Genomic DNA, 19,143 nt, shown 5'->3' on the forward strand with positions numbered 1-19,143 from the left:
AACCATTCTGACATAGGATCATCATCCTACCTCATTGGAACAACGCATGTTGTCGTCAAGAGCTTATATAGGAAGGAAGAGGAGGGTGTGTTTGAAAAGTTTTATTACCTCTGTCTCTTCACGTGGGCGGGCCACTGAGTGAGCAGCCCTAACTTAATGAAAACCCACATCTCACATTTTAGAAGCTAAAATCACATTTCATCCCATCACAAATAATTTCATATTCAAACATTTAAATTGAACAACAATTCCATGTGACTCTGATAACTCTGATGTATAGACTTTCCACTGTAGAGTTTATGTCATCTTATCATTGATGAGAATGTCTCAGATGACAATCGAACTGACATCATATTCATTAAGTACCACTGCATATGTTCAATTGTTCCGATTACCAGAATATAGTTCATTCCCCCCCCCACCTTCTGACATTCCCAGAATCTATGTTAACCAAAGGGTTTTGCAAATGTAACTTTAGTAGGGTAGAGAGAGGAAAAAGGGGGGAAGAGGTATTTATGACTGTCATAAACCAATCCCCAGGCCAACGTCATGACAGTACCTATTACATTATTGTTTGCTTTAATGTTTACATCACTCACCATCTGTCATTTTGACCAGTGTTCAGCTTTATCCAAACTTATGTACCACTATATGTACATCCTTGGGCAAGGGTAGGCCTCTCTCTATAAGACACTAAGGGATAGTTTCAGAGAATCAGTAGTGATGCATTGCTTTGATTTTAAAAAATAAAGATGTTTTTTAAATATATTTCATCAGCAATGATGTTTATTTTTCTACTGAACTCCCTGGTCAGTACTTCACTGTTGATTTGTTGTTATGCACTGTAGCTACAGTATCTGAGGTTTCGAAAGAGATTCCTTCTCATTAGTGGGTGTACCTGATATCTTTTTAAATTATTCATGTTCGGCAGAGCTTCTCACTTCAAAGTGGTGAATTTGGGATTCGTCTCTGAGAATGACAAAGGTATTTGAAGTGTGTTTTGGGGGATTGACGCTCTGTGGTGTGTGACTAAACCTGAGAGTTTTCTCCTCTTTCCTGTCACATTATACACACCAACTTGGGAGGGAGGGATCACTTGTCTCTCTTTCAGAGGGGAAATTAAAACTGACAAACATTTTGCAAAGAAAACTGAAATATTTCTGATATGAACAACTAGGCCCAAAAAAATAAATAACTTGGACATCTGCCAGATGTGATAATGAGTATGTTTTTAATCTACATCTGACTTTATATAATTTAAATTCAGCATATATAGTATTCAATATTTACAGTGCCTTCAGAAAATATTAATGCCCCTTATTCCACATTTTGTTGTGTTACAGCCTGAATTCAGAATGGATTAAATATTTTTTTTAATCTCACCCATATACACAAAATATCCCATAATGACAAAGTGAAAACATGTTTTTAGAAATGTTGGCAAATGTATTGAAAATGAAATACAGAAATATCTAATTTATATTAGGTATTCATACCCCTGAGTCAATATATGTTAGAATCACCTTTGGCAACGATTACAGCTGTGGGTCTTTCTGGGAAAGACAGCCATTTTCAAGAATTGCCATATTTTCAAGACGATTTAAGTCGAAACTGTAACTCGGCCACTCAGGAACATTGTGTCTTCTTGGTAAGCAGCCCCAGTGTAGATTTGACCTTGTGTTTTAGGTTATTCTCCTGCTAAGAGGTTAATTTGTCTCCCAGTGTCTGTTGGAAAGCAGACTGAACCATGTTATCCTCTAGGATTTTGCCTGTATTTAGCTCTATTCCGTTTATTTTTATCCCCAAGAAATCTCTAGCCGATGACAAGCATACCCATAACATAATGCAGCCACCACTATGCTTGAAAATATGAAGAGTGGTACTCAGTGATGTGTTGGATTTGCCCCAAACATAACGCTTTGTATTCAGGACATAAAGTTAATTTCTTTGCCACATTTTTTGCAAACAGGATGCATGTTTTGGAATATTTTTATTATGTACATGCTTCCTGTTTTTCACTCTGTCATTTAGGTTAGTATTGTGGAGTAACTACAATGTTGTTGATCCATCCTCAGTTTTCTCCTATCACAGCCACTAAACTCTGTAACTGTTTTAAAGTCACCATTGGCCTCATGGTGAAATCCCTGAGCGGTTTCCTTCCTCTCTGGCAACTGAGTTAGGAAGGATGCCTGTATCTTTTTAGTGACTGGGTGTATTGATACACCATCCAAAGTGGAATTAATAACTTCACTATGCTCAAAGGGATATTCAATGTCTGCTTTCTTTTTATTTTATTTTGACCCATCTACCAATAGGTGCCCTCCTTTGCGAGGTATTGGAAAACCTCCCTGGTCTTTGTGGTTGAATCTGTGTTTGAAATGTACTGCTCGACTTAGGGACCTTACAGATAATTGTATGTGTGGGGTACAGAGATGAGGTAGTTATTCCAAATCATGTTAAACACTATTATTTCACAGAGTGAGTACATGCAACTTCTTATGTGACTTTTAGAGCACATTTGTAGTCCTGAACTTGCAGTATTTAGGCTTGACATAACAAAGAGTTTAAATACTTATTGACTATTAATTTGTAAACACTTCGAAAAACACAATTCCACTTTGACATTATGGGTTATTGTTGGTAAGCCAGTGACACAACATCTCAATTGAATCAATTTTAAATTCATACTGTAACACAACAAAATGTCAAAGGGTGTGAATACTTTCTGAAGGCACTGTATATTTATTTATATTTGTTATTTTGTATAATAATGGTCGGAATCTCATAGGAAGTCATTAAGATTGTACACTGCCCTTTTCCAGGTGCTCAAAGCACTTAGTCACCTCATCCTCTATCAATATGTGATTGTAGTCTGAGCGTTAAGTGTAACAGCTGCCAGCCATGTATGGTATTGGGGGGGCTTTTGAATGTATTTCTTATGTTGGGTTAGAGATAGATAAGATGGAGTCTTTTTGTGTGAGTTTGATGTTCTGGATTCCATCTGTTGATGTCTGCTGGTTGGTCATGGTAAAAGTAAAATGGCGGCTGTTGCCTCAGCAACAGGGAGAGTGTGGACACAGGAAAGTGGCCAATGAAATGAACAGTGTAGATTTCTGTGCGATTTGCAGGGGTAGGGGGGTGAGGAGCGGAATCCCCCATCTAATTCAATCCCTCCCTAACTCTCATCACTTGCCTTTTACTCACTGTAAAGCGGTTGTAATTACAAATATATACTGGTATCAATTGACTGTAATGCCTTTTTAACATAATGCAGTAAGTTTAATTGACGAGAGAGAACATTTTCACAGGGGTGCAACAGAGACTGTTGTTTTGTCTTATTCAAGTGTGTTCAGATGTCCATATTGATGTTGAACAGCCGGAACGGTGGCGACCGGTTTCTTCACATCACTCTATAGAACAGGGAATATAACCTCAACTAAACAACAATGCAAAGTCAATCAATCAATCAATTCATCAGTCATCAATTGAATCATTCGTTAAACCTCTCTTGTAGCACACAGCAGTGCCGATATGCCAGAAATGTAAATGTTACCCCATGAAACAAGCGGGCCGGACACTGCTTTTAATTGAGTGTGGGGTTTCGTTTTTTGAACATGTGATTAATGTCTTTGCTTTGTGGCCACCACAGATGACGTGGGAAAGGGACATGGATGAGCAGCTGACCCCAGAGGCCTGGGCTGCCATGCAGAAGCTCTCCAACACGGTGAGAAACCTCAATCCGTTCCTACCTACGCCTCTGAAATAACTCACAGTATCATCTATAATTCATTACTCATATTTCACAAGTCATATAACTCAGAGATCCCTTCAGCGCTGGGTAACTCATCAGGCAAGAAGGCCTTCAGGGTAACTCGTCAGGCAAGAAGGCTGCAGGGAAGGCTCTACCTCAGTCAGAACAGTGGTAGGCTAACGTTGACTGGAACACGAACATCCAGAGGAGAGCTTGTGTGTGTAGTTAGAGATTGTGGTTAGCGGGGTGAATAAGATAGAGGGGCACAAGGCTCCACAAGTGATATTTCAAGTCGGGGAAAGACAAAAGAGGAAACATTGGCGTGTGTTAGTTTTATTTGAAACATTTTGGTGCAATTTTCTACAAGTATGTGGGGCATTTTCACAACTCTAGGCATTTTTGATTGGCTGAGTCCAACACAGACCTTCACAAAGTCACTTGTTCACTGCACCAAATCAGTCTTTCACTTTGGACACATTCAATCTAAGTATCTGGTTTTCAAAATGCAATGTTCACTTGCCTTTAGATAATGATTTTCTTGTCATTTTTTAACAATACAACTATCACTTAATTGAAGTGCTCCAAACATAACTACTGAACCAAAAGATTGCTTACTGTAACGCATATAGTTTAATAACTTCTGAGCACTACATTTCTATATTTTCCCCTCCATAAATGTATCAAATTTGACATAAATTTATGTTGGAAGGTAAAACCGAATCATATATATGGATGTGGCTGTAAATACTACATCATCATATTCCATCAGCCAGTGTGCTTCAATAGGACAAAGTAGAAAGAGTCACTCTGTGCTACCATTTGGAATTATAGTGTAGTGTACAATGCACTGCTGAAATACCTGGGTTGTATATAACAATATACGGTGAGCTCCAAAGCTATTTGGACAGTTACACACGTTTGAATTTTTTTTTGACTCTGTACTCCAGTACTTTGGATTTGAAATGATACAATGAATATGAGACTATGAAGTGCAGACAATCAGCTTTAATTTGAGGGTATTCATCATATCGGGTGAACCATTTAGAATTTACAGCGCTTGTTGTACATCTTCCCCCCTTTTTGGGGACTAAAAGTTTTGGGACAGATTCACTTATGTGTGTTAAAGTAGTCAAAAGATGAGTATTTGGTCCCATAGTCCTAGCATGCAATGTGTACATCAAGCTTGGGACTCTAGAAACTTGTTGGATGCATTTGCAGTTTGTTTTTTGTTGTTTCAGATTATTTTGTGCCGAATAGAAATGAGTGGTAAATAATGCACTGTGTCGTTTTGGAGTCACTTTAATTGTAAATACAAGTAAGAGTATAATATGTTTCTAAACAATCCTACGTTAATATGGATGCTGCTATTATTACGGAGAGTGCTGGATGAATTGCGAGTAATGATAAGTGAGAAAGTTAGAGACGCACAAATATTATACCCCCAAGACATGCTTACCTCTCACCATTAAAATAAGGTTAGTATTTTTTTTTTTGGGGGGGGTAGGATATTTGTGAGTCTTACTTTCTCACTCATCATTATTCATTCAGGACTATCCGTAATCATGGTAGCATCGACATCAATGTAGAAGTGTGTAGAAACATATTCTAATTTACAATAAAAGTGACTCCAAAATGGCCGAATACATTCTTTACCATTTTTTTCTATTTCTGCACAAAATAGAAATGAAACAAAATTACCCTCAAATTAAAGCTGACAATCTGCACTTTAACCTCATAGTCATTGTATCATTTCAAATCCAAAGTGCTGGAGTACAGAGCCGAAACATATGTACTGTGTAAGGATAATGGGACTGTAAGACTAATGAAACTGTGAGACAATCGATGAATGAACAATCAAATGTTCTGAACATAAGATACAAGTGTTATCAGTTTAGTTTTGTACTTAGAGTTTTGAAAATATCCCACTGGGTGCAAGCTGGTTGAATCAACGTTGTTTCAGCGTCATTTGTCAACGTATTGTGATGTGGAATCTACGTGGAAAATACATTGGAAATGAAAAAGGTTCACAACTATTGTTTTGAGGTTATCAACTACAGGATTATGTCATCACGGTAACCACATTTCAACATAGACAAACCTTATGTTGAATTTGCAACTTTAAAACAACGTCAGATTTTCACTGTTAAATCCACTGTCAGAAGAAACAAAACAATAGACTGGGCAGTACCTCCTACTGGAGAATTGCTCTAGCTACAGCTACCCTCCCATCCAAAGTTTTAACAAAGCCCAGCTATTATATTTGTCACTGACTATTAACAATGTGCTATTGTGAGTGATTGTTGAGAGATCTCTGCTTAAAAACTAAATAGTCACCGTTGCTATCATTCCATCCATGGCCAAATTTTGAGGTCAACTATACATTTCTTCTTATGTAAGTCATATAAAGTGTGCATGTTTAAGATGGCATGCATAGGTCATTGCAGGTCCGTGGAGATTGCTGTAATAATCTCAGCAGAATCTCAAAGGGCATTGAGCACTTGCACCATGTACTTTTAATCTAATCTCAACTGCAATCTAAGTCATTTGGTTCTGCTATTAGAGGAAGCACAGTGATATCACAATTGTATAAATAAACAAAATATCTGACTTTGTAGTCCCATTTGAACTTTGCTGTGCAGTTTATATGGTTGAAAGCGCGGTGATAGGTATTTGGGTGACGACTAAACCAAAAATCAGACACAGTTTTTTATTTTGGAATTTGGTTGTGCTTTTAGATGGTTGAAAGCATAGTGATAACACGCTAGAAATTCAACAAACTTTTTTTTCCTTTTTCGAGTGGGTGAATAGAGGTTGTAATCTCATTGATCAACGTCTCAACCAAATATTAGCCAATTATCCACGTTGAAATGACGCAGTGTGCCCAGAGGGATACCGATTACATCTGAAAAATGTCCCAAAGTGATTTTTAAAAAAATGTCAGGACAGCCAAAACAGATGGGCTCTCCATTTGGCTTTGCTTTGAAGATGCATTAGAGCTGTGTGTATGTGAGGCTGTGTGTGTGTATCAACATAGAGCTGTGTTTGTGAGGCTGTGTAATGCTGTGTGTGTGTGTGCGCATATCGGCAGCCTATAGAGGGCGGAGCGGAGACGTGAGTCTGAGGTGATTGACAGCCAGCCTCTGACTGACAATAAAACAGAGAGAAAGGGAGAGAGGAGAGAGAAGGCTGTTGCCAGGGTAGCTGTTGCCATGGTTACCCAATTATATTTTCTTACCACCCTCAGACCCCCCCTGCTGTTGGTAAGGTGAACTACCTCTATTCAGAGGAAGAGAAAGGTTTCTAAAGGTACACCCCAACACGAAGCATGGAAAAATACAGTTATATAGCATTTAGGGAGATTTTACCATTGGTTTCTGTCCAAGCTTTATTATAATATATACAAATCACCTTCCTATATACCCTTTTTTTTCACTTTTCCCATTCACACACCCTTTTCTCATTTCTCCTGCTATTAATTTTCTTATTTCTTTCCTCCCCGGGCTTATCTGCACCTCACCTTTCCTCTCCCCTCTTTTTTCTCCTCTCCTTATCTCCTCTCTTCCCCCCCTCCCTCCCTCTTAGACGGAGGACAAGCCCCCGGAGCTGAAGTCTAATTTCATGGCCTCCTTCCTGGACTTCCTCAAGACGGGGAAGAAGCAGCCTGAATCTGGACCTGGTGGACCACAAGACCTCGGAGGGCCAGTGGAAGGAGCTGAAACCACAGACTCTTCCTCCCTGAAGGGTAGGATCCTGTCCCCGCCTCCCCCTCCACCGCCCCCTCCTCCACCCCCTCCGTTTGGGGACAGTAGCGAGGGCGAGGATGGGCTGAGCCCCTGTAAGCGTCTGGACGACGAGCTGAAGAGGAACCTGGAGACGCTGCCGTCCTTCTCCTCCGACGAGGAGGAGGACTCTGTCAGTAAGAACCAGGACCTGCAGAAGAGCATCTCCTCGGCCATATCTGCCCTTTACGACACGCCCCATACGCTGGCTGCAGCCGTGGCCCCGCTCCCACCCAGCCCATCTCCGCCCCAGAGCCCATCGCTGCCACCAACGCCGCCGCCCGTGGCCCAAATGCAGGAGGACGTAGCCGATCTGGAGGAGCAGGACGATGACGTAGAGACAAACATGCAACTTCACAACACACAGGCCAACGCACAGCCAAATACACCGCCCCCAGAACAGGAAGGACTGGAAGGGATGGACGGAGAGGACGAACGACAAGAGGAGATGGAGAAAGAGGAGGAGATGGAGAAAGAAGAGAGGGTAAAGGAAGACCTGAATGTAGAGTGCAGGGGTGTGGAGAAAGAGGTAGAGGAGAGGGAAGAGGAGGAGGAGAGAGAGCCTGAGTTTGAGATGCTGGATGCTCCAAAAGTGGAAGGTGAGTAGCCTACAATCCCAGATGTTCTGAAATGGTCTGACAAACAGTTGTTCATTTCCAAAGATGTAATATACTCTGAACCCCCCAGATTCTCCATCCGGGCCTCCCCTCGCCACCGTACCCCCTCGCCCCCATCCCTCTCCCCGTCCCCTCTCACTTCTTCCTCCCCCTCCCCCTATCTCCCCCACCCCTCTCCCCACCCTCCCCTCTGCCCTTCCAGCATGAGGATGATGAAGAGGAGCAGCAGGAGCCGTCCCCCAACAAACCCACCACCCCTCCGCCTCTCCTCCCCCAGCTCCTCTCCCCTGCCCTGCCCTCTCCACCCTCCCCTTCCCCTGCAATGCCCCCTCCACTACCCCCCCCTCCCTCCTCCTCCCCTCCCCTTTCGGATGCTCCAGAGTTGGCCCAGCCTTCCTCCTCACCCTCCTCTTCCCCACCCTCACCCCCCACCCCTGAGGATGCGCCAGCCCCCAAGATCACCTCTCTGCACCTGGCCAAAAAGCAGGACAATGCGGCCATTGCTGGAGAGAGTGAGGAGGAGGACAGCGAGAGTGGCGGCGAGGGCATCTTCCGGGAGAGAGATGAGTTTGTGGTGCGGACCGAGGACATTGGCACGCTCAAGGTGAGGGCTTCTGGCATTTACTGTGGGAGGTGGTATGTCTTGTCTTCTCAAAAAGAAAAGAAGGAAGCCTGTACAGAATACAAATATTCCACAACATGCATCCTGTTTGCAGTAAGGCACGAAAGTAAAACTGCAAATAATGTGGCAAAGAAATTAAGTTAATATCCTGAATATTCAGTCTGTAACACAACAAAATGCGGAGTAAATCAAGGGGTATGAATACTTTCTGAAGGCACTGTGCATACTCTCTTTGTCTCTCAAGATGGCCCTGCAGACCGGCCGCGAGCCACCACCCATCTGGAGAGTGCAGAAAGCCCTGCTGCAGAAGTTCAGCCCCGAGATCAAAGACGGACAGAGGCAGTTCTGTGCCACCAGTAACGTGAGTTACTCACATCCCCTTTAAGACAGGAGACTCCTTCTCTTTCATCTCAATGTACAATCCAGCAATGGATGCAAGGATTTTACAATCCAGCATGAGATCGACATGATAGTTGTACACATTTTGAAGCTACACATTGTTTGTTTATAATGACTCAAATTATTATGTCTCTATAAATATTTCACTCCCTTTCTCTCTCTCTCTCACAGTACCTGGGCTACTTTGGCGATGCCAAGATGCGGTACCAACGTCTCTATGTCAAGTTCCTGGAGAATTTCAATAAAAAGGATTATGTCCGTGTGTGCTCACGTAAACCCTGGCACAGACCTGGACTCATGTTGAGGTAGGTTTGTCCCCGCGTGTTTGCCGTACTCCTCTGGGTCTTGATTCATACGTGCCCAACCCCATGTGGAGCTGAAGCCCCTACGCCCATGCACTTGTGTAGATCTGAAAATATTAACTGTAAGCAATAACCTGCAAAATTACAACAACAAAAATTGTACCTTGACAGGCGTCAATCAGTCCCATCACTCCCCAAGCCACCTCCCCCTGCCATCAGTCAAACTCCACCACGATTGGAGCGAGATGAGAGGGAGAGGAAGGAGAAAGAGAAGGAGCAGAAAGAGAAGGAGCAGAAAGAGAAGTTGCAAAAGGAAAAAGAAAAGGAGCAGAAAGAGAGGAAGCAAAAGGAAAAAGAGAAGGAGCAGAAAGAGAGGAAGCAAAAGGAAAAAGAGAAGGAGCAGAAAGAGAGGAAGGAAAAAGAGAAGGAGCAGAAAGAGAGAGAGCAAAAGGAAAAGGAGCAAAAAGAGAAAGAGAGGGAACAAAAGGAGAAAGATGGGGAGAAAGAAAGGAAACAAAAGGAAAAAGTGAGGGAGCAAAAAGAGAAAGCGAGAGAGCAAAAGGAGAAAGCGAGAGAGCAGAAAGAACGAGAGCAAAAGGACAAAGCAAGAGAGCAGAAAGAGAGAGATCAAAAGGACAAAGCAAGAGAGCAGAAAGAGAGAGAGCAAAAGGACAAAGCAAGAGAGCAGAGAGAGAGAGAGCAAAAGGAGAAAGCGAGAGAGCAAAAGGACAAAGAGAAGGAGAAAGAGAGGGAGCAAAAGGACAAAGTGAGAGAGCAGAAAGAGAGGGAGAAAGCGAAAGAGCCGAAAGAGAAGGAGAGGGAGCAGAAGGAGCGAGAGAGGAGGGAAAAAGAAAAGGAGCGAGAGAGGGAGAGGGAAAAAGAGAAACAGCGAGAGAGGGAGAGAGAGGAGGAGAAGGAGAGAGAAGAGAAAGAGAAGAGGCATCCACCACCTCAGGAGAAGGTGGAGAGAAGGAGCAGTGAAGAGGACCGAAAGAGACTGAGGGAGGAGAAGAGAGGAGGAGGAGGAGAGAAGAAGACAGAGCGCCCTTCGAGGGCGAGGCCAGTGAAGGCAGAGCCTCCACCCAAGAAGAGGAAGAAGTGGCAGAAGGAAGTCCCCTCTGACTCAGACTCCTCCACTGATGGGCCCAGTGAGGACCAAGGTGAGGGACTGTGTGTGTGTGTTTGTGTAACTGTGTGTTAATACAATTTTGGTATGTACAGTGGGGCAAAAAAGTATTTAGTCAGCCACCAATTGTGCAAGTTCTCCCACTTAAAAAGATGAGAGAGGCCTGTAATTTGCATCATAGGTACACTTCAACTATGACAGACAAAATGAGAGAAAAAAATCCAGAAAATCACATTGTAGGATTTTCAATGAATTTATTTGCAAATTATGGTGGAAAATAAGTGTTTGGTCAATAACAAAAGTTTATCTCAATACTTTGTTATATACCCTTTGTTGTCAATGACAGAGGTCAAACGTTTTCTGTAAGTCTTCACAAGGTTTTCACACACTGTTGCTGGTATTTTGGCCCATTCCTCCATGCAGATCTCCTCTAGAGCAGTGATGTTTTGGGGCTGTTGCTGGGCAACATGGACTTTCAACTCCCTCCAAAGATTTTCTATGGGTTTGAGATCTGGAGACTGGCTAGGCCACTCCAGCACCTTGAAATGCTTCTTACGAAGCCACTCCTTCGTTGCCCGGGCGTTGTGTTTGGGATCATTGTCATGCTGAAAGACCCAGCCACGTTTCATCTTCAATGCCCTTGCTGATGGTAGGCTTTGTTACTTTGGTCCCAGCTCTCTGCAGGTCATTCACTAGGTCCCCCCGTGTGGTTCTGGGATTTTTGCTCACCGTTCTTATGATAATTTTGACCCCACAGGGTGAGATCTTGCGTGGAGCCCCAGATCGAGGGAGATTATCAGTGGTCTTGTATGTCTTCCATTTCCTAATAATTGCCTCCACAGTTGATTTCTTCAAACCAAGCTGCTTACCTATTGCAGATTCAGTCTTCCCAGCCTGGTGCAGGTCTACAATTTTGTTTCTGGTGTCCTTTGACAGCTCTTTGGTCTTGGCCATAGTGGAGTTTGGAGTGTGACTGTTTGAGGTTGTGGACAGGTGTCTTTTATACTGATAACAAGTTCAAACAGGTGCCATTAATACAGGTAATGAGTGGAGGACAGAGGAGCCTCTTAAAGAAGAAGTTACAGGTCTGTGAGAGCCAGAAATCTTGCTTGTTTGTAGGGGACCAAATACTTATTTTCCACCATAATTTGCAAATAAATTCATAAAAAATCCTACAATGTGATTTTCTGGATTTTTTTCTTCTAATTTTGTCTGCCATAGTTGAAGTGTACCTATGATGAAAATTACAGGCCTCTCTCATCTTTTTAAGTGGGAGAACTTGCACAATTGGTGGCTGACTAAATACTTTTTTGCCGCACTGTATATTTATATGTAATGCCTTGGTTCTAGGTTCAAACCCACTCAGTGACATATTCTATGTCTCTCTCCCTCTCTCTCTCTCTCTCTCTCTCTCTCTCTCGCTCTCTCTCTCTCTCTGTGTCTCTCCCCTGTAGCCCCAGTGAGAGGGGGGATGAACAGTCGAGCCATGAGGGAGATGTTCAGGAGTTACATAGAGATGCTGGTCAGTACAGCACTTGACCCCGACATGATTCAAGCCCTGGAGGACACAGACGGTGAGAGGGATGGGGTCGTGGTGTGAGCAAATGAGTGGGTGATGATTTGGTCAGGTTTGGGGTCAATTCAGTCATTTCAAGAAGTAAAATAAAAAAATCAATCAATCGCTATGCTTCTCTATGATAATTTGGAATTAGAATTTCAGTTTACTTCGTGAATTGACTGAATTCCGAGGGAATTGACCCCAGCCCTGGGAGTGAGAGAAAGAGAGTATTGATCAAAAGTAAAGGATTGAGAATAGGAATGAGGAAGAATGATGTCATGAGATGAGTCATACGGACTCTATGTCCCTCCCACTCTGGCCCCCAGACGAGTTGTACCTCCCGCCCATGAGGAAGATTGACAGCCTCCTCAACGAACAAAAGAGGAGACTGTTAAGGAGAGTCAGCATGAGTGGCCAACACCAGGTACGTCTGTCTGTTTAGTTGTAAAAATGCTGAAACCTGATTATAAAAAGTACCTGATGTGTTTGGAAGGGGATTCCAATTCCAATCTTCATCCAACTTTCTCACTATCATATTGACAAGTGAAAACTTTAAAACAGTCGAAATTACTACTTCTCGCTCCCTCCATCTTATACATGTTTCTTCTTTAGGAGACTCTGCATACGTTCCCCAAAATGACGGCGGACCCCCTGGACTCTGGAGCGGTCAAATTGCACCTCGGCGGCGAGTGCTACAACCGTAAAACCCTCAACCGTGTCAAGAAGAGCACCGCGCCCAAACAGCAGGTGAGTGAACCACACCCAGTCATGAAACTCCTTGACTTTAGTTTCCCGCCGCTGACGCCAATGTATCCAATCCGCTGCACCGTGGCTAACCCTGGCCTCGAAGAATTGTGTCTAGGTGCTGTAGAAGCCGAGTAGAAGAGACCATTCTGTCTCACAAGAACTGGAGTAATAAAGTCCGGACCTGTTTGTCACTTTGCTTTGTACATAAACGTGTATCTCGGTGGGTTTAACTCGGCCCGGATGGTGTTTGCCCGTGTACAAACAAAGCTAAACCATGACACCGTCCTTATTTACTCTTGAGTTGTCTCGTTTCGTCTCGCGTAGCCACACTGCCAAAAAGAAACGTTGTTGTCACGTCCTTTGGAAACGGTTTGAATGGTCCATTGGCTTCCGGAGGCTACATTTTTAGGGATTTTACATTTCAAGAACCCTCCCCCCCACGTGCCCGTTGAAGGAGTGCTGTGTGTTAAGCCCCGCTCAAGCAATGCATTCGATCGGTTTGACGTGTTGCAAGGCGCCACTGATTTACACCGGGGTCTTCACCCGTATTTAGCCCCTTTCGGCCATAGACTTCACCAGGCTTCCCGATCAGGGAAACCAGGGTTTTCGACGAGGCTATGTTGCTTCTTTTAGCGTTGTTCAAGTGCATTTGTATTTTTAGTGGTCCTCTGAAAGTATGTGAAGTTGTGAATACAAAGTAGACTGGGCCTTTTCCCTGTTCCTCCTTAGCCAAAGAGAACCGGGGAGATTCCCTAATAAATGATTTCCTTTCTCTCATTTCCCTCCATCCCCTTTTCCCGTCTCTCTGCGACTCTCAGGACCTCAAGCTGTCCACAGAGACGTGTCGTGTCTATAGCCTTTATCATTCTCTCCATCACTACAAGTATCACACCTTCCTGAACTGCAAGAAGGAGGTAAGACTCAGTAGCACAATCGCTTTTCACAACACTGACCTTCCGACACCCCTCTTTCCTCTACGGCATTGTTGTTCTTCTCTACTTTCTTTTTGTTTCTCTTTCTCTCCCCCCCCCCCTCTGTTTCCATTGTGGTCAGAATAATTCAAATGGAGCACTGTGTATTCAGTCCTTTTGTTGTGGAAGGTTGGCTGTCATTTGTGAGTGGCTGTGTTGTGCTTATATAAAAATAATAACTTTATTATCCATCCTAGTGTGGATATTTGACTTGCATAACATTGATTAATGTTAGATGTATATGCAACATGTCTATACTCTGGCCTTGAAGACTGAATACATCTATTTACATCTTTAGAGAAATAGAATTGAGAATAAAGGTTTTGTAATATGGTAAAATACACTACATGACCAAAATTATGTGGACACTTGCTCGTCTAACATCTCATTCCAAAATCATGGGCATTAATATGGAGTTGGTCCCCCCTTTGCTGCTATAACAGCCTCCACTCTTCTGGGACGGCTTTCCACTAGATGTTGGAACATAACTGTGGGGACTTGCTTCCTTTCAAGAGCATTAGTGAGGTCGGACACTGATGTTGGGCGATTAGGCCTGGCTTGCAGTCGGCGTTCCAATTCATCCCAAAGGTGTTCGATGGGGTTGAGGTCAGGGCTCTGCAGGCCAGTCAAGTTCTTCCACACCCATCCCGACAAACCATTTCTCTATGGACCTCGCTTTGTGCATGGTGGCATTGTCATGCTGAAACAGGAAAGGGCCTTCCCCAAACTGTTGCCACAAAGTTGGAAGCACAGAATCGTCTAGCATGTCATTGTGTGCTGTAGCGTTAAGATTTCCCTTCACTGGAATTAAGGGGCCGAGCCCAAACCATGAAAAACACCCCCAGACCATTATTCCTCATCCACCAAACTGTACAGTTGACCCTATACATTGGGGCAGGTAGCGTTCTGTTGGCATCCGCCGAACCCAGATTTGTCAGTCGGACTGCCAAATGGTGAAACGTTATTCATCACTCCAGAGAACGCGTTTCCACTGCTCCGGAGTACAAAGGCGACGAGCTTTACACCACTCCAGCCGACGCTTGGCATTGCGCATGGTGATCTTGAAGCTCCCGACGAAGAGTTCTTGTGCTGACGTTGGTTCTAGAGGCAGTTTGGAACCGAGGACTGATGATTTTTACGCACTACACGCTTCAGCATTCGGGTTGTCCCGTTCTGTGAGCTTGTGTGACCTACCACTTCGCGGCTGAGCCGTTGTTGTCCTAGACGTTTCCACTTCACAATAACAGCACTTAGAGTTGACCGGGGCAGCTCTAGCAGGGCAAAAATTTGACAAACTGACTTGTTGGAAAGGTGGCATCCTTTGACGGTGCCACGTTGAAAGTCACTGAGCTCTTTAGTAAGGCCATTATACTGCCAATGTTTGTCTATGGAGATTGCCTGCCTGTGTGCTCGATTTTATACACCTGTCAGCAACGGGTGGGGCTGAAATAGCCACATCCACTAATTTGAATTTGAAGATCCACATACTTTTGTATATATACTGTAAATGAGCAAGTGAATTTCAATAGAAAAATAATCTGTTCTCTTTCTCTATTCCCTCCAGACGGACAGTATAGAGCAGGCAGCGGAGGACCCTGGTCAGGAGGAGGTGGTGCAGCAGTGTATGGCCAACCAGGGCTGGCTGGAGACCCTCTTCAACTCCTTCATCGACCTGCTGACCCTCAGCACCAAAGCCTGATGAGGGAGGAGGGGGCACAGTCCGAAATAGTGCACTACAATTGGCCTAAGCCATAGGGCCTATATGGAGAATAGGGTGCCATTTGGAAAGCAGAATGTGGGTTGAAGAAGGGAGGGGTGGGGAGGGAGGAGGTATACAGTATTTGGGAGACATAGCAAGAGAGTTGGAGTGGAGAACACTGGACTGTACCAAGATGGAGGGGGGATTCAGACCTACCACTCTACTTCTTGCCCAGCGAGAAAGACCGAACAGTCAATGTCTATGAGTACGGTTGAGTTTTAAATTAAAATGGATGCTACAATGAACTGTTTTTAGCGCTTTTGTTTAGTTTTTCTCTCACAAAGTATCTCTTGACTAAAGAAAAGAGAAGGACGGAGGAGGCGGATTGAAAATAGTGAATGTGTGAAAGGGTACGACGTCTGCCACTTGACCTGAACAGGGAAAGCAGGGGACCACGGTGAATCAGTCAGCACTACAGAAAAGATTGCGATCTACATCCAAACATGCACGGGCACACACACACACACCAACATACAAACACTATATATATATATATACGTATATGTATTAATAATTATGATTTGTATTATTTATACAAGGAAATTACCCTCCCTAGCTGGGATTGTTTGCTGTTGTTATTTTAAATAATAATGTTTTGTTAGGGTATACATGAAATGGCCTGCCCAAAATCCTTTGCTCAGTCCCCCTTTTACTGCTGGAGGGGAGAAAAACTGAGGGGGAGGGAGGGAGGTTAGAGGAGTGTGTGATGTTCCCTTTTTTCTGTCTGCCTAAATAAATTGTGAGGGGGAAAAATGTATTTAAAACCTAAGCAAAATGTGTTCTTTTATGTTCGTTCTTCAAAAGACAATGAGAGCAGAGTTTACACCTGAAGTTAATACATTAAAATAAATGTCTGTTCGCTTTCTAAAAGAAAGCTCTGTGGTTTTAGGGAGGTGTAAACTGTTAAAAAGCGTATCAAATCTGTGTTGACTGTTTTTATTTGATCTGTTTGTTGTTTATGATAATTATTATTTTGGAGGTTTACCTATTTGTTCAAGCTCTCTTATCTGTAAATATTGTACAGTTACTTGAGTCTCTAAAGCCCAGTTCCTCTTCTGTACATGCTATTCCTGTATTTGACAAAAGCAAATAAAAATTTGAAAATGACAGTGAAAATTTTTGTTTTTCCTCCTACAACTTTATAAGAGAATGCATTATAGAAAGGGTGTGGTTGACCACATATTGGGGTTGGGGTCAAATCCATTTAGATTCCAGTCAATTAAAATTGTACACTGAAATTGCAATTAAATTGCAAGTATGTGGACACCCCTTCAAATTAGTGGCTTTGTCTATTTCAACCACACCTGTTGCTGACAGGTGTATAAAATCAAGCACACAGCAATCTCCATAGACAAACATTGGCAGTAGAATGGCCTTACTAAAAAGCTCAGTGACTTTCAACGTGGGACCGTCATAGGATGCCACCTTTCCAACAAGTCAGTTTGTCAAATTTCTGCCCTGCTAGAGGTGCCACAGTTAACTGTAAGTAGTGTTATGTCTCGGACAACAACGTCTCAGCCACAAAGTGGTAGGTCACGTAAGCTCACAGAACAGGACCGTCAAGTGCTGAAGCCCATAAAAAAGTGTCTGTCCTCGGTTGCAACACTCACTACAGAGCTCCAAACCATACAGAAATGGTTTGTTGAGATCGGTGTGGAAGAACTTGACTGACCTGCACAGAGCCCTGACCTCAACTCCATCGAAACACCTTTGAGATGAACTGGAACGCCGACTGCGAGCCAGGCCTAATCGCCCAACATCAGTGCCCGACCTAATGCTCTTGTGGCTGAGTTGAAGCAAGTCCCTGCAGCAATGTTCCAACATCTGTAGTGGAAAGCCTTCCCAGAAGAGTGGAGGCTATTATAGCTGTAAAGGGGGAACCAACTCTATATTAATGCCCATGATCTTGGCATGAGATGTTTGACGTGTCCACATACTTTTGGTCATGTATTGTATGTTGACCTGAAATTGTCTGAAAAAATACAGAGGAAACAGCTCAGATTGGGCAGGAGGGGATATAAGAAAATGGGTCGGAGTTCAGAGGTACATACTGACCCAAGAGAAAGGAATATAAAGACAGAAGAAAATAAAGAAATCTGTAAAAGGAGATGCTGCGTATGAGTGAGTCCCCAGCAAACCAAAATTGGTTATTTGAAAGTTCCCAGAACATTCGTTACGTTGAGGCAAATGTTCTCATATCAGAAACTGTCCAGTTGTGCGGATGATTATACAATGTTTGTCTGAAACATTCGCCTGATGTCGCATGAACGCTCCCTTTCCCATTCAGTTGCGGCAGTATGTTCTAAAGATATAACTGCTACATTGTGTTATTTCATGAACTGGAAACCTAATGGGAATGTTTGGTGGTAGTGATTACAGATTGCTGTGCACAACATTTTAGTGAATGAGAACATTCCAAGGATATTTCATTTAAAACATTTAAAGGAAGACAAAAATAATTTGCTATCAAAAACATTATTTGAATGCTTTTGGTATGTTATCATCCTAATGTTAGATCAAATCTTAACTAGAATTTAATGGGAATCTTAGCTAATGTTCCGGCAATGTTCCCGGTTACGTCAGTTAAAAGTCTGTGCCTGTGAAGTTTCTGATCCAATCAAGTTAATATTTTATTCTGCGTGAAAATGCTGACAAAACATATTCTCTCTAACTGCCCCAGAAGAGTTTCAGAGGATTTTAACCCTATTGATTCTTTTTCCTATCCAAGGCAGACACGGTGACAGTGCAGTACAGCAGGAATGGTTTATTTATATTTCAACATGAGAAACCATATGCATTTTACACTACAGCAAATGTGGGAGGGGAAAGGAAGTCTATACGCAGAGGAATGAATGACAACATGTTGGACGAGGAAAAAGCATGTTACTCAAAAGTAGTGATACCCTTTCACCATCACATGACAGGGACAGACACCTGCACAATAACTGCTCCCACATCATTGATTACAATCATCATGGACCTGTTATTCCCTCTTCAGTCCAATTGTGATATCTGTTCCACATTGGGATTAATGTCCTCAGAGTGGATTGGCTCCTTGGCTGGGTGGAGTGCACAGGTACAGGTACAGGTACAGGAACAGGAACACAAACATACCACATACTCAACCAGATATATCCCCTGTTACAAGCAAATGGCATTGCACCCTTGAACATAAGTGGGGGTATCTCCAGGAGAGGAACCAGAGTGGGAAAATATAGGATATGGAAGCTAAACAACACTACGATTGCCAAGGAATCTGAGGACTCTATTCTCTGCTTCTTGTCCTTTTTCTAGTGTTTTTTTCATTGACATTTTCTTCTCAGGGAATGTACCTGGCTAAACAGTGATTCTAAGAGTGGTGTTTTGGTGGGTGATGCTACCGTATACAGTACATTCAGACTAGCGCTACACATAGTGACAGATGAGGTGGGGTACAGACACACACTCCAAAGTAAAGTGCTTTCTGGTAAATGGAGAAAAGGTGCTATATCAGTGGTGTAAAGTAACTAAGC

At 43.1% G+C, this 19,143-nt stretch overlaps 1 protein-coding gene across 1 annotated transcript in view; it reads left to right on the forward strand.

Moving 5' to 3' along the window:
- The window catches only part of prr12b (proline rich 12b), a 31,614-nt gene extending 14,876 nt beyond the window's left edge, over window positions 1-16,738 (forward strand). Inside the window, exons 6-17 of the mRNA XM_042327863.1 lie at window positions 3,650-3,724; window positions 7,334-8,122; window positions 8,218-8,751; window positions 9,014-9,130; window positions 9,340-9,473; window positions 9,642-9,876; window positions 10,303-10,630; window positions 12,051-12,170; window positions 12,481-12,578; window positions 12,767-12,901; window positions 13,720-13,815; window positions 15,437-16,738. Coding sequence (XP_042183797.1) covers window positions 3,650-3,724; window positions 7,334-8,122; window positions 8,218-8,751; window positions 9,014-9,130; window positions 9,340-9,473; window positions 9,642-9,876; window positions 10,303-10,630; window positions 12,051-12,170; window positions 12,481-12,578; window positions 12,767-12,901; window positions 13,720-13,815; window positions 15,437-15,571 — 2,796 coding nt within the window. The 3' untranslated portion in view covers window positions 15,572-16,738. The remainder of the gene's footprint in view (window positions 1-3,649; window positions 3,725-7,333; window positions 8,123-8,217; window positions 8,752-9,013; window positions 9,131-9,339; window positions 9,474-9,641; window positions 9,877-10,302; window positions 10,631-12,050; window positions 12,171-12,480; window positions 12,579-12,766; window positions 12,902-13,719; window positions 13,816-15,436) is intronic.
- Window positions 16,739-19,143: the final 2,405 nt, after the last annotated feature.

This window comes from Oncorhynchus tshawytscha, linkage group LG09 (genome assembly GCF_018296145.1).
Source record: "Oncorhynchus tshawytscha isolate Ot180627B linkage group LG09, Otsh_v2.0, whole genome shotgun sequence".
NCBI lineage: Eukaryota > Metazoa > Chordata > Actinopteri > Salmoniformes > Salmonidae > Oncorhynchus > Oncorhynchus tshawytscha.